We start from the raw sequence: 25,543 nt of genomic DNA, 5'->3' as shown, positions 1-25,543 counted from the left end.
CCTTTCTTCCCAAGAAAGGAAAAATATAAATTATCTGAGATCTTGTTTCCTGCTGTGATAAGAGTGCAGATTATCAATATGAAAAAGGCCAGTGAGAAAATATAGAAGTGACCTTGGACGCATATTATAAGAAAAGTCTCTTGAAGCATATATAAGCTGTGGCTACAGTGCATGTAGACAGAGAAATAAGTCCCATTGAAGTCAATACTTTTTAAAAACTTGATTTTAACATAGATTTTTGTTGACAATTTAATGTAGATTTTATGTTCTTCGTAAGCAGCTCAGATGTTTTATTTACCATTAAGCAGTATACAAATTTTGCTAAATAGAATAAATAAATAGAGCTTTATCCCAAAGTGTTATATTATTTTAGCATGTTTTATGTCATATTTAAGGGTTCATTCCAACCCACCCGCCCTTTGTGGCAGGCTGGAAGTGGGGTGGGGGTAGGGCTTGGATTGTACAGAGATGCTTCTCTGCCCAGACCTCCTGGCTTCTGCTAACCTCTGCCCATCCTGTCAGGAAAAAATGCAGGCGGGCTGAAGTACCACTGGTGGGATCTTTGCTGGAAGCAGTGTGTGGAAAGTTCCAGAACTGTGTGTTTTATGGATTAGGGGAGGCTTAGTTATCCTTGGACTGGAGCCCAAGTACTGCTATCACTTGACAACATCTGCCTAGTGGCTGTGGGTCCAGTAATTTTTCCTGCCCCAATGGTCCAGGGATTTGCCGTCCACCCTGGCTGATGTGAATGACAGAACTGAGATTGCATCAATTTGTCATACCCCATTGGCTGGGGTTTGTATTGTTATGTTAGAGAAGATAACACCACACTGTGTGGAAGAACTATAAGCCATAATCTTTTGCATTATGTTAATTATTTGTCTACAGTTTTGTCAAATAGCTGCTAGAAATAATGTTGGATTCAGCAGTTGTACTCTTGAAAGAACAAGGTTCCACAAGCACAATGGCTGTTGTGTTGTGACTGGCCTGACACAACTGGATACCATCCATCGCATTGGGGTTCAGCTGGCACTCTGCCAAGAGGCAGTTTAACTGATGCTTTTGTGCCTTAATAAATTTCAAATTATAACAGTCGGTCGGGATGCACAGCTATTATATAATTTAGTGGAACATAAAGAGGTCAACTTCTGGTAGGTTCTTTTGTAGGCATTCTATTCAAATCTGTTGGTCCACAGATGTAAACCAATGAAGCTTTGGGAGTACAGTGAATGTTCTTAGACGGAATGTTTTGGCTGTAAATAATATAAGGCTCAGCACTGTTAGGGGGGTAGTTAGGCAGTCTTTGAGAGGAGGGAGCCGAGACAACAACTTAAGTTGAAATCATGGAAAGCAACAGTCAAGAAAGTCAGCAAAGAAGAAGAGACGCCAGTTGCAGTTTTTGGAAAGAGCTGAGGCCAGTGTGTCAGCCGTTAAGCTGAAGAAACAGAGAGTTACCTCACTAGAAAGACATCCGGTGAAGACCCAGAAAGGCCTCTAAGGTAAGGGGGATGGAAAATTGGGTGTGTGGGTGGGACTTCCAGTGAAGTCTTCTAATCAGCCTGGAGAATGAAGCTAACAGGATAATTGGAATCAGTATAGCAACAGGAACTAGAGCAAGTGCACAGCCATCTTTTTAAAGCAGGAGTACAGCATTGAAGGAAATGGAATATCTATAAAGCAACAGTAGTACTGATAAGCTGTTATTAAGCAAAGTATTGCAATGTATTCAACCTGCAAATAAATCTATCTTGTTATGTTATTGTAAGCTAAAATGAAAGTTATTTCGTTTTGACTTTCAAATCCTGGTCTTTTTGTCTCATTCTTATAGCCTATTACTTTAAGTGAGTAAATGCATACAGAGGCATTCTCCCCCCCCCCCTTCCTGAATTTTGATGGTGGCAATGGGGAGATAAGGCAGAGAATGAAAGCAGATACTCTTTAATATATGGTATTTGGCAGAGTTCCTGTGCATGATGAATTGGATTCTCTTCAAGGACGGTACACATTGTGCTCGGGCCCCCAGGCATCTTCCACCTCCTGGTGTGGGCAGGGCTATGCCCTGCTCTACTCCGGTTGGACGTTTCACAGTCACTTGGTTGCTAAAGCCAATGGCTTGGCTTGGGGGGTGGCTGAGAAACATTATTTAACCCCTGTGCAATGTTTGCTGGACCCCTTTGCTTTCGCACAGTGGATCATCCCACCCCCACCCCCTTTATCTGGTGTGTTGGCCTTGCTATGGATGTTGTTGGTCACCTGTTTTGCAATGGGGGCCTTGTAGAAATTTTTTCCCACCTGTCCTTCACATGTGAGTTTTTGTCCTCATTTTAAAATCTGGGGATTATGAGAAATTTGGCCTTGCTGATAAATTTAGTTTTAGAAAAGGCAATAAGGATAGTAATGCAAATTGATGCAAGTACTATGAGATTTATCATGTAAGTCATTTGGCTGGCGGCAGTGAGAAAAATAAGTTAAAGAAAATGTTGACATGATTGAAAATAACTGATTTGAACATTGAAATATTCATTAATCGGGCTGGATAAGGCTTTATAAAGGTAAAATGGAAGGTACTTGAAATGTAAATTAATTTGAGCTGAATAATTATACATGTTAAATAGGTAGTTTTAGGCTTCTTGAAGTGTTAATATTTGGGACTAATGAACTGTAAAACGATGATGGGGGAAGAAATTCAAATAAATGGAAATCTCCATTTGCTGCTTTTCTTACAGAAATCTAAGCAAGCTTCTAGAATTTCAGGTAGTACCTTGCAGCAGTTTCACCCATAGCATACTCTCTCAACCTCTACCCATCATGGGTAATTTGAGCTAGCTGAGAGTCCAGGGTGTGCCTAATGCATATTTGTGGGTAGGTGGAAAGATGCCTGGTTCCTTAAAGGAGTGTGATTACTCCTAAATATGACCTCCTTGGTCCTTGAAGTACTTGACAACAGCCACCCGTGCACAAATGCCCCTTTTTTAGTACAGTGGTACCTCTACTTACAAGCACCTCTGGTTATGCATCCTTTGGGATATACACGCAGCAAACCCAGAAAGATTTTTTCCGGGTTGCTGTGCACGCATGTGCAGAAGCGCTCTAATGTGCCGCGTGCGTGCGCAGAACAACCACCTCTGGTTGTGAAAACCTCAGGTTCCGACCGGAGCTCCAGAATAGATCCCGTCCACCACTGGAGGTACCACTGTAAAGTGCTTGAGAGAATAGTGACAGTTCACTATTGAACTGATTATCTTGACAAATTTCAGTCTGGGTTGAGGCTTAGCTTTGGGATGGAATCAGCCTTGGTCACCCTGGTGGATGAAAATGTGGCGTATCGTGGGTTGCCAGTGCCCAGGGCAAGGCAAGTATTTTGGACCTCCTAACCCATGCTCATTAATTGTTCCTCATCATCCTGGAAAAAAAGTGATACCGGTAAGTGGGGTGTTCTGTCCTGTGCCTGTTGTTGTTCAACATCTTTATAAATGACTTGGATGAAGGAATTGATACTCATCAAATCTGCAGCTGACACCAAATTGGGATATATGTATTATATTAGGGGACATTGCACACACACACACACACACACACACACACACACAGTGAAATTATACAAAAATACATATTTTATGAGAAGAACACACAATGTATTTTTTGGGGGGAGCAGAATGCAAACTGGGAAATTGGCTAACTGAACTTAAAACTTTTTTTAAAATGAAATTGAGAGAAACAGGAATTGACACAACTGTCACTCCTTAGCATACTCCCACACACACCAATTACCTCAGAAAATGCATATGAACATTCTGTGACTCACGACAATTCAGATGCTAACGTAGGTCATTAAACGATTGGGAGACTTTAAATGAAATAGGGTCACATATTCTTAAGTTACCACTTTAAAATATAGTGAATGTCAACTGAATCTGTTATTGGCCTAAAATAGAAGGTATAGCAACACCACATTTTCTTGTGCTTTTCAGATCACTAGAATCCACTACCATATTTTTAAAGCAGCTCTAACAAGACAACTGCAACCGATTCCATAATCTCTTATATAGAGTCTCTGAAAGTGAGCATTAAGTGTGAGCTGATTATTTATCTTACAGCTGGTAGGTTCAAGGATTTAATCTTGAGATGCATGAGGTAATTTCACATACTGTTTAAACCAAATAATCCATGCTTTGTGGGAGAGAGCATAAGGAGAAAGGTTATCTGTGTTAATGGCTCAAATGTCAGTGCTTCCTTTAATCCATTCTTCACTGGTTACATGTTTGACTTTGTTCTGCTTGAACTATGGGATTGTACTGTCTGTAACCCAACTTTCCAAATGAATCTGTGCTCCTTTTATCACTTTCCTAATTATGTAAGCAAGCCTGACACACAAAATCTCCTACAAGATTTTCAAGCAACCCCACTAGCTCTGATTCACATTTTAAAATCTTACTTCTTTGGTACACTTAACACTTCTTTGATTCCTTAAGAATATCTGCATATTTTTATCATTGTTGATTGAAATGTTTTCAGCAGTGTTCACAAACTGTAGTCTGCAGACCATGAATTCAATTCAGGTGGACTGTGGAAAGGTTGCAGAAAGGTAGAAAATATACATACTTGGACCTGCACTTGACTCCCCCCCCCCTGGCATTCAGTTTTGCCCTGGGCTGGATTTATCAAATGGGTTAACGATATCCTGACCTAGGGCACATGTTTTTCAAAATCTGGCTTTGGGTCTACCATTCAAACCCACCACCCTTAAAATATTACCAGCTAAAGGGTCCCTTTTCAGAATCCTAGCTGTTTTTGATTACGATACTGGAACTGCAAAAATAAAAAAAATAAGTGGTCTGCTAAGACAACCAGCAATGTTCAAGTATTGCAAATTTTATGAACTGTTGCAATAGGGGAACTCACCTAACTATGCAGTTGGTAATACAGTTCATATAACAATAACCATTTCTCATATTTTCCCTCTTTTGCCTTTGGTCCTTACATATTTTTTAAAAGAGATGTCGACAAAGGCATTCAACACTTCTAGACTGCCAACGGCATGAAATTTTGCTCATACAATGGAACTTTTCCTTCCTCTTATCTTTCCTTTAGCCATTCATACAGCAGTAAAATCTGCTCTGCAGAGTTGGGGACATTCTGGATAAGAAGTTTGGGCATGGAGCAGAGTTGAATGGGTGAAGAAGGGGAAGGAAAGCACCATTGAATGATTGGAAGTCTGTTAATGAGACTCTGGATATTACCCAAGAGGAAAATATTTTACACACCAGGGCATAGTCTTGTTTGTTTGTTTGTTTGTTTGTTTGTTTGAATGAAAGAAATTCCAGTCTACATCCACATATAGCAGGGGTAGGGAACTGTGGCCCATCGCCTTCTAAATCCGACCCACGGACGGTCCAGGAATCTGTGTGTTTTTACATGAGTAGAATGAATCCTTTTATTTAAAATGCATCTCTGGGTTATTTGTGGGGCCTGTCTGGTGTTTTTACATGAGTAGAATGTGTGCCTTTATTTAAAATGCATTTCTGCGTTATTTGTGGGACATAGGAATTTGTTTATTCCCCCCCCCCCCATATAGTCCAGCCCACCACATGGTCTGAGGGATGGTGGACCGGCCCATGGCTGAAAAAGGTTGCTGACCCCTGACATATAGAATCCACTCCAACACTCTCCGTGGTCTATATGTGCACCAATATGTCAGCATGCAGGACTTCTACTCTACAGAATTGGGTATTAATTTAACACCTTTCCCTTATGTTTTGCTGAAGAAACACTGCAGTTAGACTCTCAGTAAGTAATTTAAATGTTCTGCAAAGAACATTCAAGTTTCTTGACTCATAAAAATCAAACTGTATTACCCTGATCAATAGACAATAGGCTATAGCAGGTAGGCATGATTCTTCCAGTGTGCAGATATTCCAGCACATAACTTAAATGAGGGCTAGATGAGTCACATTTGAAAAGCCCCTTTCCTACACAATAATCCTTTCTGAACAAATGAGAGCTGGGACACATGCTTTTTCCATTGTGGAAACAGCTCTACATGTGAGCTGATACCATATGCTGAGGTAATGAAATTGCCATTATGAACATCACTAAGAGCAAACACTCAAGAGTAGTACTTAGCAGAGTCAAATGGTCATCTTAACATGTGTGGCCAATGGATCCCAATGGCATGCAGCTTACAGTGCCAGAGATACAGTGGTACCTCTACTTACGAATAACTCTACTTACGAATGTTTCTACTTACAAATGGAGCTCCGTCCGCCATCTTGGATGCGGTTTAGATAGGATTTTTTCTACTTACGAATTTTTAGATAGGGTTGCTTCGACTTACGATATTTTTTTTCCTCCCAATGCATTCCTATGGGATTCGACTTACAAATTTTTTCCACTTACAAATGTGCGTTCGGAACGCATTAAATTCGTAAGTAGAGGTACCACTGTACTTAAATGACCTCCGACATATTGTTTTCCATCACACTTATATATTAGAACATACAGAGAAACAGAAACTTCAGCAACAGCTTTTCTAGTTTTTTTATGCATTTAGATTATTCTAACTATAAAAGTGTTACTGTCACTGGGCATTTCTCTGCCCCCACCTCTCATCGTTAGCTATTTTACACTGGGAAAATGTACACTGTGTACAGGGAAATACATAATGCAGTGGTGGCACATCATACATTGTATTTACCTAAACATTACAAGGAAGAGGCCAAAAGAGATATGAAGCAGTGGCAGTCTAGTTAATCCCTAGCTGTGTTAAGTGCTGTCAAAAATGCAATGCATACTATGAGAGTTTTTGAAAGGTATTGTCTATGCCTGGAATCCTAAGAGGTTGAGCAATGGCATGTGGTTGTCTTAAATCATGGGAATCTTCTTTTCATAAATAAAACATTGCTTACACAATTGAATAATAAGTTTCAAGGAACTTCCACACACATATACTGAGCCTCTTATGCAAGGCTTGTAAATGGTCAATCACTTACCCACCTGTGGTGAATAACATGGCATCTAGGCCATAGCTGCCAAGTTATCCCTTATTTTAAGGGATTTTCCCTTATGCTGAATAGGCTTCCTCGCGAGAAAAGGGAAAACTTGGCAGCTATGATCTAGGCAAACAGGCAAGAAAGCTTTTAGAAATAGGGAGACTGTTGGTTCATTCTCCTCCTCTCTTTTTGACTCTCATTCCTTCCTCTAATCCAGGTTTCCTCAGCTTTGGCCCTCCAGATGTTTTGAGACATAAAATTCCCATCATCCCTGATCACTGTTCCTGCTAGCTAGGGATCATGGGAGTTGTAGGCCAAAAAACATCTGGAGGGCCGAGGTTGAGGAAGCCTGCTTTATACATTGTCCCAATGTGCCACAAATGCCCAATATAATGTGGGATGGGTTTTAATGGGTAGTGCGATTTAGCGCTTCTGCCCATGCACACTCGCCGAAACCCGGAAGCAACCCATTTCGGAACTTCCAGGTTCGGCACGGAGTCCAACCCGAAAAGACGCAACCTGAAGCAGCTGTAACCCGATGTATGACTGTATTTGTTAGGTTTGGCTGCTAATCTCCCACATATTGATAGGCGGGATAGTAAACATTTTAATGGGTTAGTAACTTATTTGCAAGATCATCTGCTGTTTTGATTTATTCTGATTTATCCCGCCCCACAAGTCTCCATGAAACAAGTTATTAGTCTGTAAAGGGCACAGCTATATCCATGTGGTTGCTTCATGCAGGTGGTGACCTCTATGCAAGGAAAAGAAAATCTAAAAGGCTTGTCACAGGGCCAAGAAAATTCTCCACAAAATTTTCTTGAAAAGGTCCTCTGGGGGGGAAAAGTAGATATTTCCTACAGTTCATTTTGTTCTGTGTTTTTAACTTGTTTTGTAACCGAGTACAAAGAGAGACTCAAGTGCTCCCTTAATTCTTCTTTCCAGAAACTCTGAGATTTATATCTTTCTACCTTAATAATGATAGTTTGGTGACCCATTTCTATAAGCTATTATATTGACAAAGAGGTTCACAGGGTCCTGCTGTGCCTATTCAGCTCGGTTGCTATGGGAAAATATTTACTGCTTTGTACAGATGTAGGAACCTAATCTAACCTCAGCTCAAATCCCAGCAATGACATTGCGGCACTCACCATAGTGTGTGGCACAGTTGTGTTGTGCAGCAATTCCACTTGGCTACCAACCTCAGAAAGCCTCCTAATTGACCAGTTGACAGGGCCGGCTTTAGGTAGACCCCCGGTGGCACGGTGCGCCAGGGCGCCGGGCCTGTAGGCTGGGCGCCACGCGGAAACCATGCTGCGCCCTGCAAGGGCAGGGGCGCCGGAGCGATCTCCGCCCCTCAGCGCCAGGGCGGCCGATCTTCTCGAGACTGCCCTGCCAGTTGACCTGGTTCCCAAGGCTACTCTGGGCACCAGATTTCCTTTTACATCCTGCTCACCCACTTGTACTCTTTAGCAATGGAGCTGCAGCACTGTGAACCCTCAGCTGGGCTCTATTTTCCTCTTTCCCAGTCCATTGCATGGATAACAACTGGCAAGGTGGAGGAGATTGCCTCACTCCTTCTCCAAGGGGTGTTTCACTTTCCTCATTTGGAAGTGCAGGGTCCATAGACATGCTGTGAATGTTGTTGTTTTTAAACAAGCATAGTACATACATGCATCTGGAAGGGCTGCTAAGAAACCCTTAGAGACATACCTAAGGGGTTTTCACTGGCTCTAGAGCTGGTATCAGAATTGGAAGACCAGTCCAATGTTCTCGAATAAAAGCGGAAGGCTTCAAAAAGAAGTTGAATTGGACGTAGGTGGCACAAGGAGAAAAACCACTTAAAACCTCTCCCATACAAACTATCCCATAGCACCTGAGATGTAGAGGGAAAACTCTACTCAATGTATCAATAACAAACCCGTCTAGGCAGTTTAGATTTGGGCACCCATTTTCTGAACATCTCTTTCAAGAGCAATGCCCACCAAGCTTTATCATTGTCTACAATTCATTGGCTCCTGAGAACCTATTTACAACGACATTTTAATTTGTGTTTTGAAGTGAAAGATAAAGAATGCATAATAATGCAATCCTATGCATATTTACACACTATGTACAGTGGGGCTCACCTTTTAGTCAGCCTGCAAAAGACTGCAGGCTAAAGGGTAAAGGGGACCCCTGACCATTAGGTCCAGTCGTGACCAACTCTGGGGTTGCGCGCTCATCTCGCATTATTTGCCGAGGGAGCCGGCGTATAGCTTCCTGGTCATGTGGCCAGCATGACAAAGCCGCTTCTGGCAAACCAGAGCAGCACATGGAAACGCCGTTTACCTTCCCGCTGTAGCGGTTCCTATTTATCTACTTGCATTTTTGACGTGCTTTCGAACTGCTAGGTTGGCAGGAGCTGGGACCAAGCAACGGGAGCTCATCCCGTCACAGGGATTCGAACCGCCGACCTTCTGATCAGCAAGCCCTAGGCTCAGTGGTTTAACCACAGCACCACCTGGATACATGCTGTAATGATCATACTTTTCCATTGCTAGCATTTCTGGGCTTGTTTTTTTTAAATTCTAATTTACATTTTAATTTTAAATTTAATGTTTAATTGTATGTTCAGTTTTGTGTTCCATCTTGGAAAGCATCTGAAAAGGAAACCTTTGTGTATATACTATAAATATAAATAAACTATAAATAGGCCAGCATTCTTAGCTTGCATCATATGCCTTCCCACAAGCATCTTTGGCAAGCAGCCTTTTAAAATTATATATAGGAAACTCTTCCAGGCAGAATCAATACAACCCATCACAAAGATTTTGCCGGTACCATTAATCCCACATAAGCAATTTTTTTCTATTTCCTTTAATGTAAGGATTGCTTTTCACTTACATTAACCATGGGGTGAAAAATGTAATAAGTTTTTTCTACAACTTTGTGAGGGTTTTTCTGTTTTAAAATCAAAACTATGTCCCCCCGACATTGGAAAATGGTATGCTAAGATTTTTGGCTTAAAACAATATTTGATCTTATTTGAATTCCTCAGGTTTTTTTCCTCAGGGTTAACTGAACCAGTTGTCTATTTTGAAGGTGATAGGTAAGATCCGTGCTTTATTTCTTGGGGGTGGGGAGCGCAGGGGGACGCATACCCCTAAACATTTTGTGAATCTTTGTACTTTTGTCCATTTACTGTATTTATTTTCCCCGATTTGAACTACAAAATGGTGATTTTCTTGAGTCAAAATGAGAGTACCCCCTAAAAAAAATTTTTAAGACAAAAAGCAGTGGATAAGATAAATGACATGGGACACAGGTGGTGCTGTGGTCTAAACCACTGAGCCTAGAGCTTGCCGATCAGAAGGTTGGTGGTTCGAATCCCCGTGATGGGGTGAGCTCCTGTTGCTCGGTCCCTGCTCCTGCCCACCAAGCAGCTCGAAAGCATGTCAAAGTGCAAAGTGCAAGTACCTCCGGCGGGAAGGCTAAATGGCATTTCCGTGCGCTGCTCTGGTTTGCCAGAAGTAGTTTAGTCATGCTGGCCACATGACCTGGAAGCTGTACGCCGGCTCCCTCAGCCAGTAAAGCGAGATGAGTGCCGCAACCCCAGAGTCGTCCGCGACTGGACCTAATGGTCAGGGGTGGTCCCTTTACCTTTTACCTAAGATAAATGACTCATTGATCCTGTACAGCGGTTGATTTCAGAGTAAATAAGATGAACCTACCCATCATTTTTGTGTTGCCTCCTTCACATTGAGATACAAAAAGATATAACTAGCATCAGTATAACAAACTGATTCAGGCAGCTTCAACTCCCACACTACCACTCAAACTTAAGGGATTCTAGCTTGTACTCTGCTAGCAACAGGTTTGGGACAGATATGGCACCCTTTTGTGTTCAGCTGTTTGCCTGGAATATTTATTAACAGGTCCTGAAGAATCCAAGTACGACATCTATATGTTTACACATGCATTTCCTTGGGAACTGCTTATATTTTCCATTTCCATTTCTATTTAAACTTTGCTTGATTGCATTGCAAACAGCAACTTTTAATTTAATTTAATTTAATTAACCATATAGCAGTAAGGCACAGCATATCAAACAATATGCTCTTAAAAAAAAAGCAAGTATCTGGTAGGCACACTCCTGGTGACACATGTTTTAATAAGAATTAAAATGAATCTTTTAAACTTTAGTTTGATTTTGCAAACGGTCATATTTTCTATGTTCTGAGCCTCGCAGTCAGATCCAGCTATGTCATAGCTCCCACATTCAGGAGACTTTTGTTTATGATGATGAGGATATTTATTTATTTATTTATTTATTTATTTATTTATTTGTTTGTTTGTTTATACCCCGTCCATCTGGCTGGGTTTCCCCAGCCACTCTGGGCGGCTTCAAATCGAATATTAAAAATATTAAATATTAAAAATATTAAAAACAGGCTGCCTCTTCCAGTCTAAGAAACCTACCACAGCTAAATGCAGCAACCATGGTATTACTATTACTATTAAATATATTATCTACCCAGGTGGCGCTGTGGTTAAACCACTGAGCCTAGGGCTTGCTGATCAGAAGGTTGGCAGTTTGAATCCCTGTGACGGGGTGAGCTCCCGTTGCTTGGTCCCAGCTCCTGCCAACCTAGCAGTTCGAAAGCATGTCAAAATGCAAGTAGATAAATAGGAACCGCTACAGCGGGAAGGTAAACGGCGTTTCCATGTGCTGCTCTGGTTTGCCAGAAGCGGCTTTGTCATGCTGGCCACATGACCTGGAAGCTATACGCCGGCTCCCTCGGCCAATAATGCGAGATGAGCGCGCAACCCCAGAGTCGGTCACGACTGGACCTAATGGTCAGGGGTCCCTTTACCTTTACCTTTACACCAGCAAGTCCCAGGGTGGGTTACAACAATTAAAGAGTGGGGAATTAAACAGATTACAGCCACAAGAATAGAGGAGGCTCTGAAAGCACACATATCAGATATCAAAGGCAAGTGAAAAGAACCTACCCAATCAATCAAAGGGAATTTAACCCATGACTTCACAGCACATGTGGGTTTTAGTCAGCCATTGCTTACTTTTAGCCCCTCTCCCATGGGTTGAGCTGAGACTGCATTGCACATATAAACAACCAAATCATCGCCCCATTCAATTTCCAACAACAGAAAAGGGTATTATTTTGATACCTTGTGAACAATCATAACATGGAATATATCTTTGCTTCCTTGGGGTTATTAAAGGTGGCAAAGCTAAACTTCACAAGCTTACAGAAAAGTATGACCACAGAGTTAACAATGCATCCAGGCGACAAGGATGTTTACAAAAAGGCCAGTGCTTTGCATTTTTGTTCACTGAAACATGCTGATGAAAGCATTGTGAAGTTCTTGTTTAAAGAATAGCATTCATCAAAATTCATTAGGCACTGCTAAGCGTTTAGGTGAACCGATGCAGACAGTCCCAAAGCAGCCATAAGCTTCCATTTCATACCTTTTATTTTTATGCGTCTTTTAAAGCGTTTTATGTGAAAGGAGAACATAGATTTTTGTATGATGTCCCCAAGAGACATTTTAGCCCATTTCCCATCCCAAAGAGGCTTGAGAGATTGCAGGTAGAAAATGAAATTGTCTCACAGGAGCTGGTGGGTGACAAATGCTTCAACCAAGCTGATATATAATATAAAGTGGCAGAGAAGATCAAAGCTCTTTATGCTACCAGGGATCAAATACTTCACACAGCTGGAGGAGCCGCAAACCCCAAAATGTACTAAAATGATATCAAATGGTTTGAAGAAACCAAAATTGAGTTATTTCTTAATATCACCTTTACCCGAAAACAAGCAGCTGAAAAACAACAAAATATAATGCAGGTATTATTTTTGTGTGTGTGTTTATGATACTAACTCCGTAGAGATGGGGGAGAAATTTGTTTCTTTTGCATTTTAATGTGAACCTACCTAATTTGTGTTTCCCAAGCCAAAAAGGAGTTATCCTTTGAAATTTCCACTGCTGTGATTTTTGAGATGCTGTTCTCCATCCAAATGCATGTGTACATATAGACATATATTGGGAGAAAGTGTGCATAACAGTGTATATTCTAGTGAAAACAGTACAAGAATGCTTGGATATTCATGCCTGATCACTAAGGCAGTGGCGGAGAAAGGGGGGTGCGATGGAGGTGGCCCGCCCCGTGTGTCATCTCTGAGGGGGGTGACATCATTGCACTGCCCCCCTGGGCTGCTTGCAGCTTGTGGCACCCCCTAGGACGCTTGCCAGCCTGCTGCGGGCACCCCCCAGGAAGCTCGCGGTACCCTCTCCCGGGATGCTCGCCCCGGGCAGCACCCCTCTAGGATGCTTGCCGCGGGCGGCTAGCCCCACCTGTGGGTGAACAGCATGTGTGCCACTCCGGGTGCCAGAGCAGCTAGCTCCGCCTCTGCACAAAGGTCTGCAAGTGAGGCCCTCTGGGTCATACTGCAGCTTGCAGAAACCCATTGGGCAGTGACACGGGAGAGGGCTTTTCTCTACTGTAATACCCACCCTGTGTCATTTGCATCCCCTCTGAAGTGAGTCAGGAGCCAGTGGCAATATGCTTCTGGCACATATTTATTCACTCATTCCTCTCAACTGCTCCACTAAGTTACTTGCAAATGCTGTATTGCATTCACTGCATGTATTGAGCTTTTTTCATGGATTTTTATTTTAGATTATTTTAAACCACCTTGACTTTAAAAAAAAAAAAGCTGCCAGATAAATGATTTTGATACAGTAAATGATGTTAGGGGAAATCTCTTGCAAAAATGTATATCTTAGGAGAAATGCACACCAACTGCATATGAATTTCCATGTGAACCTAAAATTAAAGCTCATGCAGAAATGCGGTGAACTGACTGGAAAAAATGATCCATCTCCTCATTTACAACTTTAAAGGTGGCTTAAAACTGTTATGTTTAAATGTGCTTTTTTTTCATTGTCCAATTCACATAATTTTGTTCCTGATGCTCCTGTTTTTCACAAGTTTTTACACTGATTTCATTGTTATTATTTTACTGTGTTTGTGACTCACTTTGAGCATCTCATGGGGGGAGGGAAGTTGTGTATACATATTTATATAAAAAATAAATAAATCAGCAAAACGCAGCCTCTTCTTAAAAAAAAAAAATAATGGAGCGGATTCACCAGCCTACTGTAAATGCCCTTAAACTGTGAGGCACCAACTTCACACAAAGAACATATCACCACAGATCTGGTGAATTGTTTGAATTTGATCTTAATAGAACTTGATTGCTTTGAGAAACACTGTTTATTCATACACTCAAAGAAATGAATCACTAAACTTAGTGGAACTTACACCTGAGTAGGATTGTGCTGGGAATTTGATGCAATATAAGCAAAACCAGATAGTTCCCATTCTCAATTGTACATTCTTTCTTTCTCTCTTGTTCTTTTGAAATATAATAGAACCTGTTTAGGGTTGCCATACATCCAGAAATTCCCAGACATATTCAGAATACTGTAGTCGGGAGTAGTATCATGACGAGTAAAAAAAAATGTTCAGGAAAATCCGGATGTATGACAACCCATGTTGTCAGGGTTGTTTGTGCCATTTACAAAAAAAAGCTCAAAAATGTCATTATTTTGCGAATTGGCAACCCTTTTCTGGTTGGCTTTTCACTGTTTGAAATATGGCAACCCTATTGAGAATCAGACTTACTATAGAGAATTTCAAATACTTGCTTCCTCATGTTTCAGCACATATAGTTAAAAATACATCATTATATCTTAGCCATAAGAAAACCATTCACTAAAATGTCAATTTAAGGAAAACATACATAGTTATTTCTGAATGTTCATTTTTCAATCAGGGCAGGGGCAAAGAACCCAGGACAAGGAAAATCAGAATTATATTTTTTTTTGCAGATTTCATGAAAAACAAGCAGACATGAGTTTGGAACAGGCATGCTATCATAACAGGAGAAACCTGGGAAAGGCAGGCTTACCAAAAATACAAGTCACCACAAAATAATCAGAAATCAGAAGCATGCCAGATTAGCACTAAAACTCCAGGACAGAATTAACAACAAGGCAGGTGGGATATACTGGGGATGGTTAACCTGTTGGCCTACAAATGCTGCTGGACTACAACTCCCAACACTTGGCAGGCCACAGGTTACCCATCCCCTGGATACAGGTTCCAAATTTCAGGCCTTGAACACAAGATTGATGTTGCACAATATATCATTCAGGGGTTAATTGGAGACAGCAAAGACTATTTCCCTAGAATGGGGCCAGGTTGCTCAAAGGAACAAGGTGTAAAAATATGGCATAATAGAAACTGGGTATTGTAAATACCCCAGGCATCCAATCTCTGTAATTTTTTAATTAATTCCACAGAAACAAATACAGATATTTGATATAATTGTACACTGTCATTAACGATGTACAGGTGAAACTCAGAAAATTAGAATATCGTTGAAAAGTGCATTTATTTCAGTAATGTAACTTAAAAGGTGAAACCAATATATGAGATAGATGCATGACATGCAAAACAAGATACGTCAAGTCTTTATTTGTTGTAATTGTAATTATTTGTTGTTAGGCGGGTCAATTATAAATGGAATGTAATTAATGAAATGTAACAGCGATGTTTATAGAAGTTTCCGTAGTGTAGTGGTTATCACGTTCGCCTAACACGCGAAAGGTCCCCGGTTCGAAACCGGGCGAAAACATAAAAAAAAAAAGGTTCTTTAGGGACCCAGGTGGCGCTGTGGTTAATCCACTGAGCCTAGGGCTTGCTGATCAGAAGGTCGGCGGTTCGAATCCCTGTGACGGGGTGAGCTCCCGTTGCTTGGTCCCAGCTCCTGCCAACCTAGCAGTTCAAAAGCACATCAAAATGCAAGTAGATAAATAGGAACCGCTACAGCGGGAAGGTAAACGGCGTTTCCATGTGCTGCTCTGGTTTGCCAGAAGCGGCTTTGTCATGCTGGCCACATGACCTGGAAGCTATACGCCGGCTCCCTCGGCCAATAATGCGAGATGAGCGCGCAACCCCAGAGTCGGTCACGACTGGACCTAATGGTCAGGGGTCCCTTTACCCTTTACCTTTAATACCGATGTTTATTTTTGTTTATTTTTGTATTGTGTAACTATTTGTTTTATTACTGTGGAATTTTCAAAAGAAAGCATTTGTAAAAACTAAAATGAAGAATAATAAGTTGCATTACTGAAATAAATGCACTTTTCGACGATATTCTAATTTTCTGAGTTTCACCTGTACATATTTTAGGTATGTTTCTGACAGCTAATGATCCTCTTACCTCATTTTGAAGATCCCTGATCATTTTGCTCTTCCTTTCCATTTCAGTCTTCAAAAAGTTAATCTAAAAATGAAAAATAACCTTTTAATTGGTTGCCATAAATCCACCCAAAAACTCCCGAGAGAAGCATCTTTTACTTTTCTATAGATCAACTTTTACCTGAGTACCTTTTAGAAAGGGGATTCTTTTCTGTCCGCCCAAGCACTATTAACACTCTTGGATGAAACATTGGAAGAAGTCCTATATAACAACTTGGGCTACTTTTAGTGATAACAAGGATGAAGATGGCTAGACAGCGGAAAAAGGAAACTGGAATGTATGGCAGAATTTGTCAGGTGTCTCCCTCAGAAAAACTCACATAACAAATGGATGAGCATTAGTTAAACAGGATAAATTTTGGAGCATTTGGTCCTCATTTTTATCATTCTCTAGGTTGGAAGGGGAGGTAGAAAAGAGAGTAATTCCCTTTGGAAAGATGTTGTACCTTGAGGAGATTATAGTGGATATAATATACTATGATCCCAGAATACAATGCAAGACTTTATTTTCTGTCAGTATATAATACAAGCACAGACAAAACACAACACATTGCTGTGTTTTCTGGGGACTATACTACTTAAGGACAGTTTTGACTAGAAATCGTTCCTCTGACACTCCAACTTTCCTGGTGGGGACAATTTTATCACTTCTCACATCATCTTATCCCTTTATCAGAATTCTGTTCTTCTCCCTTTATTCCAGTGATACCCATATACCTAGCATCTAAATAGCCTACATAGAAAATTACTGGAGTTGAACATGAGGGGGAAAACAGCACCCTAATGCTGTGCCAAAATCTGTCCTCCAGTTTCTTGAAAGGCCCCCCCCACTTTTTCTGTCTCATTCTTCGGCCAATCAATAATGTCTTTAGACTATCCATGGATGCAGAATTTTTAGCTTATTTTATCACTGTGAGCCCAGCAAGCATTTCTCCAGTTTTCTGCAGCCTCCCTCAATGTCCATTCTTCCTTAAAAAATGCAAAGCCCCATAGGAGGAGTTCCCTCTTGTTATGTTCCCCTGGACTGTAACTGAAGTCTGGGCACCAGGGCTGCAGAGTTCACATCACTGGTGGTATCATTTGAAGAATGAAATAAATAACATCGACAAATTCACTTTCAAGTAAGGTAAGTGCATCAAAAACTCTGCACCACACCAAAGAGAAACCCTAATTTTCTCTCCCTTTTGATCTTTTTGAATGTAATTTGTTTTTCCATTACTTGATGGAGAATCATTGGAATAAAATCTCAGACTTAAATATGATTGATTATGATACTCTCCATTGCATAATGTGCTCAGACTAAAAGAGATCCATTATTTCAGGGGGAGAAATCAAAACAAAATTTGATTATACGTTCCATGTATAAAGCCTATGAAGATGGTATTCACCTAGCTTTTTCTCATATGATAGGGCAGCTATCATACTTCTTACAAGCATCTTATTAATACTCAGAATACACCATATGATAAAATATTGACTAATATGCAGTGCCATAGTCATTTGCATTTCTCTACCATATATGTTACTTGGTCAGGAGGAACACACTGTCCCACCTTCATCTCATTCCCATCTCAGGGTTGCATGTGGGACTTCTCATATTTGATATCATGATTGATTGTGGCTTCTGTATGATTCCTTCAAGGATTTCTGTAATGTTTGTATTTGATTATTTATGTAGAATACTTGTACTCCACCCCCTTTGTAGACTTCAGACCCTGATGAAGTGACTTACAAAATATTCTCAAAATAAAAATCACACACAGATCTAGGTCAGGAACAGAAATTGCATGGTGCCTGGTGTCCAAAGGAAACCAAGCTTATTCAGACAGCATTTCCTGTCGTCGTCATTGTTTTTCTCTGGTATGCCAGGGAGCAGCTCCCTCTAAGGTGTCCTGAGGCAAGGGAGTGAGGCTGAGCAGATGGATCTCACACAACCCATAATGAAAGGAAGTCTTCCCTTCATGTCAGTTGGTAGTTGCCAGGCAACAGCTCCCGAATAGGTCCTATGAGGCAAGTGAATGGACCTAAGCAGCTGGACTTCTCTGAGCCCAGGACTGAAGGAGTTTTCCCTTGCTAGCAGTTGGATGTTGCCAGTCAACAGCTCTCAGAGAGGTGTCCTTGAGGCAAAGAATTTGCATGTGAGCATTAGTAAGTGTTGAAAGGTTCGGTCCCTTAACAATCTCCACAGCAACCATGGTGTTATAGCTACATCTCTCTAGATACAGATATTTAAATTCAATAGATTTATGTCACTATAACTGTATTATTGTACTGTCAACCAGCTTAATTCCATGAATAACATTCCTCTTTATAGCTTCTTATGTCTGTAAGGAAAAGCCTCTTTGCATTCACACCTCACTTCCAATAAGTCAGAACAACCTGATGAAGTAAATTCATTTCACACATTTTTTTGAAGTGACTTCAAAAGCCCTGAAGTAAGAACATTCTAAGCACTATTTACTGAATCTCGCCTGCTAATTCCCTCTTCAGTTGCACTAATTTTCCTCTTGTCTTCTTGAAAGATGCATAGGCAATGATTTTGTCAGATGTCTGGGTCTTAACTGCAACCCACAAGATTATCTATGATGGGTCTCTGTGTTTGTTTTCATATAATGAGCAATCCCCTTTTAAATCATCTGGGCAAAATTGAGATCAGAAACTAATGATGTATTACCGATATGAACTATATAAGCAACACAGAAGTGGTAAGAGATCAGCTACCCGGATCATCATGGCATGGTTGGAAATACTTCAAAGCTGTTACGTTTTCAACCATAAAACAGAGAAACTAACTAAAAGGAAACAGTTGTTGAGATGTAAATGTCAAATTAGACATTCAGGCTACATCCTATACACACATTCTTCATTGTACTAGGAATGGAAGATAAATTGCTTCAGTCAACATTTTAAAACAACTCAACCCATAGTAGTCAAGAAATAAGAGGAGAGGTCAGCTTGTGAAGTAGTGAGGTAGCCAAGTTAGCTGATACCAAATTGTTCAAACAAAAGATATTTTGTGAAGAGCTCCAAGAGGACCCCTGCAAACTGAGTCAATGGGGGAAATTTCTAAATTTCACATACATATATGCCTATTGGTGACTGCCTAGGAATGAGACAGGGGGAAGTATTCAACTACTGTATCTTGTCAGTGCAACAATTTCCACTTATACAATGAGAGTTCCCCCTCCCCCATGAGCACTGCACATTCTCCACTGATCTGAGTTGGATGAACCCCTACAAAAAAATTTTTGGGGTGGGGAGGAATGGGGTAGAACATTAAGTTGCACCAGCAGAAATCCTTGTACTGATGGAACATTCACACAGTGCTATGTTAGATTCAGCCTCTTTTATTTATCTCTTCTCCAGGTTAAACAACCTTGTCCAACCTTTCTTCTTAGCATTTGGTCTCCAGCCACTCAAAATCTTTTACTTCCTTCCTGGACATGTTCTAGTTTGTCAACATCTCCTTTCAACTGTGCTACCCAGAACAGGACACAGTGCTCCAGTTGAGGTCTGCCCTAAAACATAACAGAGTGGCACCAATACTTCTTGTGATCTGAACCCCACGCTTCTATTGATGCAACCTGTAATTGCAATAGCTTTATTAGCCACTGCATTGCACTGCTAACTCACTTGTATGTTGACAGCTTATTATTTAAGAATGTGCTCTCATTAGTGAATTTTGTTGCACCAACACAGGAAAAAGGACCAAATCTGAAGGATTTATCTGTTCTTTCTAAGGCAAAACATTGGTAGGCAGTTCAAGAGTACTTAAAAAGCACTTAGATAAGATTAGCAGCACATCTCAGGAGGATTTCATGCATCTCTACTTTATATTTAAATTAAGGCTGCCATTTAAAAATCTGGGAATATAGCATATTATCTGGATTCTGTATTTTTTTCCCAGTTTTATCGAAGGACAATGACATTCTGTTTCTAGGAGACAAGCACTCAATGCTACACAAAACTGTGTGTTTGTGTTTCCAACCTTATTATACTTATTATAGGAAATGAAGGTTATTTTTCATTTCCCGACCTTTATTATAACAGGCTTTTGACCTTGAAAAATTCAAATTAAACCATTCTCACCCCTGAAAAATAGACTATGTGTAGATGGTGATGATGTAATTCTAGAAGGCATTTACTTAACACATAAGATGGCTAGTAACATACCCATGTATCGGGTGATATCCGATTGTGGATATCTTGCACAACAGATTTCTGCTTGAGCAAAATTGGACTTACCCTTTCTCCTGTCCTGTATCCAGTCCACCACAGCCTTCCAATTTGTTTTGGAGGGCTGTGGACCCTCCTGTGAGGGGTACAAAGGGTAGGAAGGGGATCCCCATTGCATACATTGGCATAAATCTGGATTTTGTCTGATATTATTATTGCATATTATCATTATTGTTGTTTCACTTCCTTGCCTTTGGTCTTGCTTGCCATATAGGGTGAAACTATACCATCTGGTGCACCCCCCCCCCAAGGGTTTAAAATGATTATGTTTGCTCTTTGGTAATCATTGCAGCTTTTTTGCCCTTACAAATAACATTTCCATAGGTGTAGTGATTTGTATTTCTGTTTTCCTTTGCCTGCAGATTCCCGACTCAACCCATTCCATTGGCTGATTTTTACCTTGCCCATGGTACAAAATAGAAAATGTCCCATTCACATCTTTCAATATGAGAACCTTTAAATTATTCAGCACGTTGTTCTAATGCTCTTCTTTCAAGATAAGCTCTCGCCTCGTCTGGATCACAACACTGCATCACAGTCTCATTGCACCAACGCCTTTGGCATGTGGGAGCTGATCAATTCAGGAATATCTCTGAGCTACATCAGGCTTCACATACTGTTTTCAAAATGAAACCACCGACATTCTAGAAAAAAACACCTTATGCTCCCGACACAATTTGAGGTCCTGCCCAGAATGCAAAATTGGGCAGATATTTAACCCATATCTACAGAAAGCACTAATCTAAATTAGTGCTTAGGACCACTTCCCATGGCATGTTTTCCATGTTTTCTCCTTGGATCTCTTAGCGATCAGTGCCACCATAGAGTTTAAAAGAGAAGTGTGTTTCTATAAACTCACAGAGACATGTGGTGGACAGGCTCCTGCCATTACTTGTCTAGTGGATAATTTGGGATATCTAGGAAATGTGTGCTACATTTTAAGTGTGGCGTGATTTTTTACAAAGGCCTTTGGTCCTTTCTACAGAGACTCCATCTTAAATTGACTTGCTATATTCAGCTGCCCAGAGGGATTTAATGCAGAGGTGAGGCAATATTGCAATGGAATGCTAGACTGATGGAGAAAGATGGTGTTTTGCCACTCTCTTCTGAAACTCCACTAGGGATGTAATCATGCACTAACTCTTTTTACTGCACAATTTTGCTACTATGCTTCTGAAGGCCTTCCATGATGTTAATGAGAGAATAAAGATCTGATTTAGAGCAGATGGTAATCTGTTTAACCTTAAAAAGTTCCAAGCAAAAAATAAGGTATTTGAAGAAATGGTTCGGGTGCTATCATTAGTGGATGATTGTGCCCTAGTAGCTAATGCTTCAGAGGACAGACAAGTAATTATTGATTCCTTTTCAACAGCACATACACATTTCAAGCTAATTATTAATGCAAACAACACAAAGGGTTTCATATCCAGCATTCGGGATGAGATTTATGTTGCACCAAAAATTACTAACGGCAATAATGCCTTATTGATAATGGATAAAATTCCCACCTCGGGCAGTGCCCTGACTTGTGAAACAAGTATCAGTGATGAAAATGCAAAATCAAGGAGCAGGAAATCGTGTAGCTTTCAGCAAGCCTCACACAAACCCACGTGAGCCTTCAGACACAATTGAAGGTGCATAGACCTGCAGGATGTCTAGACAGGTTGAAACCTCAAGTTGCTAGATCTCAACAGGGAGATTTCCATCCCTCCCCTCATTGCGCTTATGCCTGTAAAATTATTCTATAGGAATCTGTGGTGTGTCTCTCTGATTCAGCTTTCTCTCTCATTTGACTATGGGCTGAAAGTTCCAACTCAGGAGTTGTTTTCCGGTCTAAATAATTATGACTCCAAAATGGTTTCTTGCTTAGCATCTACCACAGGTTGGATAGCAAACAAGCACAATTAATTAGCATAGACCAGTAAATGAGCCCGGTTTTGGCCGGGGAGGGTGGGGTATAAATAAAAATTATTATTATTATTATTATTATTATTATTATTATTATTATTAGAAGTAAAATGACAAAAGCTGGATGTTTCCACGAAAAGACAATAAATTTCCTAAATTCATGTTTATTCTAGAAACTACAAAACCAGGAATACAAAGAACCACGTTTTTAAAACTTCTGAACCAAAGATGGTAAAATAAAACAAAACATGGGGATAAACAATCCAAATTTTCCCTTAAATAGTACAGACTTTTGAGATGAATCCATTAGGATGAATTGTGTCAATGGACTCTGCATTTATCAACATTTCAGCAAGCTAAATTCTGTCTTAGCCACAGAATTCGCTGCACATTAGATACATGCAGATAAAATAATTCTACTTAATTCCATCACAAACATAGAATGGAGAGAAAAGTAAGGGGACGTTACAGGGGGACAACTGGGAGATGGAAGAAGGATTAAGCACGTCTCCTTTCACCCATTTCATCTTCCGTGAAAACACAATCCCTCTCTAAAGCAGAGAAGCAGACTATGGGGTTTGTTAAAGTGATTTCAATGGTTCATTTCCTCCTAGAGTTGCATAGTTGTGAAACTGCAATTTGTGCTTTTTATCTGCCTTTGACATCTGTGGTCAAAGGTAGTGTGTGGATAATATTGTTAAAAAGGCACCCATCAGCCCATATAGTAAGGTACAAGGGAGAGTCTTAGCTATGTTGGTCTCAACCACTTTAATGCAGTACAAAGTAATAGAATGAAGAAGTAAGAAACATAATTTATTTCAAGGTTTCTTGAGTGTAAATCGTTGCAGAAATTGACTGCTTATGATTTACTGAAAGAAAAAAAGCTAAAGTCTCTGATTTCCAATTGCTTTTTAAGGAAGTAGCATATAGAACAACCACTGTTTGTTTTTGTTTCTTTAATCTAAACTTGCTTAGCCTTCCAAGAGAGAAAATTTGCTTAATTTAGTTTAAAATTGCTTGTGTGTATTTAAATGTGAAAGCATAAATATGATGTGTGGGTGTGCCTAGGTATGTGTAACATTCCTTAAATGTTCTGGTCCCATTGCTAGATCTTTCATTCTGTCAATACAGAAGATTTTTTTAAAAGAGTAAGGAGTTTTTAAATAGTGGGCGAAACCTCACAAAGTGAATTTAAAAACTCTGAATTTTTAGAAATATACTGAGCATTCCCCCCACCCCCACCCCACACACAGTCGTACCTTGGTTATTGAACGGAATCCATTCCGGAAGTCTGTTTGACTTCCAAAAACGTTTGACAACCTGCACATAATTGGAAGCTGCAGAAGCTGCGTCAGACGTTCAGCTTCCAAAGAATGTTCTCAAACAGGAACACTCACTTCTGGGTTTGCAGCGTTCAGGAGCCAAAACGTTTGACTCACAAGGCATTCAGGATCCAAGGTACGACTATGTGTCGCACACCCAATGCATTCAGGCAGGTACACAACTGGTAAAATATTGTTGTTAAGAGTATAAGCAATAAATTTGAAAGTGCCTAGTTCATATTTCAGGTTAACTATGACTTGCCTGTACAGTATAGTCAAGACACCTTTTCTCACTCCCAATTTTCACCTATATACAATTGTGATCATCATAGTGGTTTATATTGTAGGGCTGCTCTAAGAATTATAGCTTGAATGATCCATGAACTAGAGTGCCTTTCTGAATTTTGCTGCCTGGCAAAGTTTTGCAAGACTTCATGGACCACAGTTTTAGGGACCCATATTTGTCAGATCTTAACAGAATCAAAATTAGGTATTTGGTTGGTTAGTTATTTTTATTTGTATTACCGTCACATAGGGGCAGCATGCCCCTTTTTGATGCTTGAGGCAAAAGGGGAACATGCTGCTCCCTGCCACTCCCCACCCACCCCCACCTCTTCTCTTACCTGTGTTGTGAAGTGCCAGCAGTGGCCCTGAATTCTGGTGAGATCTTGCAAGATCTAGCCAAAGTCTAATGAGATCTTGTGTGTTCTGTGAGGTCTCGCGAGATTTTGGCAATGTTTTGCAAAATCTCACTGAAAACCAGCACCGCTGCCAGTGCCACTTGTCCGCAGGCAGCAGATGCAGCGGGGCAGGCGGTGGAGGCAAGTGTCAGGGACTAGCAGGACACTGACAAGTCTGCACGGCGGAAGGGGGGGGGCTGGAGTCTGACTCAAGGGAGGGGTCCAGTGAATTGTGGGGATCTGTACCAGCCGGAGGCAGGGGAAGCTTCAGAGATGGAGTTGGAAGAAGAGGCAGGTCATTCAAGTGAAGGGCTGGGCGCTTCCACACCTTTCCTGCACCACTGTCTCCCAGAACCAGGGAGGGATTGAAGAAGGAAGAGCAGAGGCAGCTTCCACATGGGCATAGTTTCTGGTTGTGTGCGCACAGCCTGTTGGTGGGAGGTACATAAACTGGTGGTGGAGGAGGGCCCCCTATTGCAGCAACTGCTTCATAGAGCACAGACCTGGAAATAGCTGCCTGGATGCTAGACTGGTGTACATGCTGTACAAAGCTGTAGAAAAAATGGTAAGTGTCCGCTTTTGACAATAAAGAGTTAACTATACGCCATATGCATTTCTTTGGCTGGGGAGCACCCATGACAGTGAGGTGGGCATCACCTCTTGGGCTTCCACTACTCAAGACGAAGGTCTCACCCTGCCTCATCAATCGGCCAGGCCTACGATCAGGAATGGTACCAATGAATTTAATCAAAGTTGCACTGTTTTGATTTAAGAGGCCTTCTGTAGACACATTACTTGTACATGGATTTTGTAGAACTGTCAGGAACTAGCTTGGATACAGAAGAATGGCAGGAGGAACCAACTGGGGAACCCCCAAGGAAAGAAGGCTCAGAGCCCGGGGAATGGTGTTGGGACAATGATGAGTCATCAGAAGGAGAAGGAGGTGTCTGAAGGTGAAGCGGTAACAGGGCTTAGTGAGCCGGAAGAGTCTGTGGCAGAGAGGAGTCCAGAATAAGAAGCAGAGGTTGAAGCAAGAGAGTGGGATGATGTCAAGAACCAAACTTCACAGAGCAC

The 25,543-nt window shown here is 40.9% G+C and overlaps 1 protein-coding gene and 1 non-coding gene across 3 annotated transcripts in view; one reads left to right on the top strand and one right to left on the bottom strand.

Annotated features, from left to right (window-relative positions):
- LUZP2 (leucine zipper protein 2) overlaps positions 1–25,543 on the bottom strand; it is a 293,189-nt gene that overhangs the window by 128,900 nt on the left and 138,746 nt on the right. For both annotated transcript variants that reach the window (XM_060279056.1, XM_060279101.1), the window contains exon 5: positions 16,286–16,348. In XM_060279056.1, the coding sequence (XP_060135039.1) occupies positions 16,286–16,348 (63 nt within the window). The remainder of the gene's footprint in view (positions 1–16,285; positions 16,349–25,543) is intronic.
- Positions 15,625–15,697, top strand: TRNAV-AAC (transfer RNA valine (anticodon AAC)). The gene has a single exon. It is a non-coding gene; the product is annotated as a tRNA-Val (tRNA).

This window comes from Zootoca vivipara, chromosome 1 (genome assembly GCF_963506605.1).
Source record: "Zootoca vivipara chromosome 1, rZooViv1.1, whole genome shotgun sequence".
Classification (NCBI taxonomy): Eukaryota; Metazoa; Chordata; class Lepidosauria; order Squamata; family Lacertidae; genus Zootoca; species Zootoca vivipara.
This window is presented reverse-complemented; position numbering and strand designations above follow the sequence as displayed.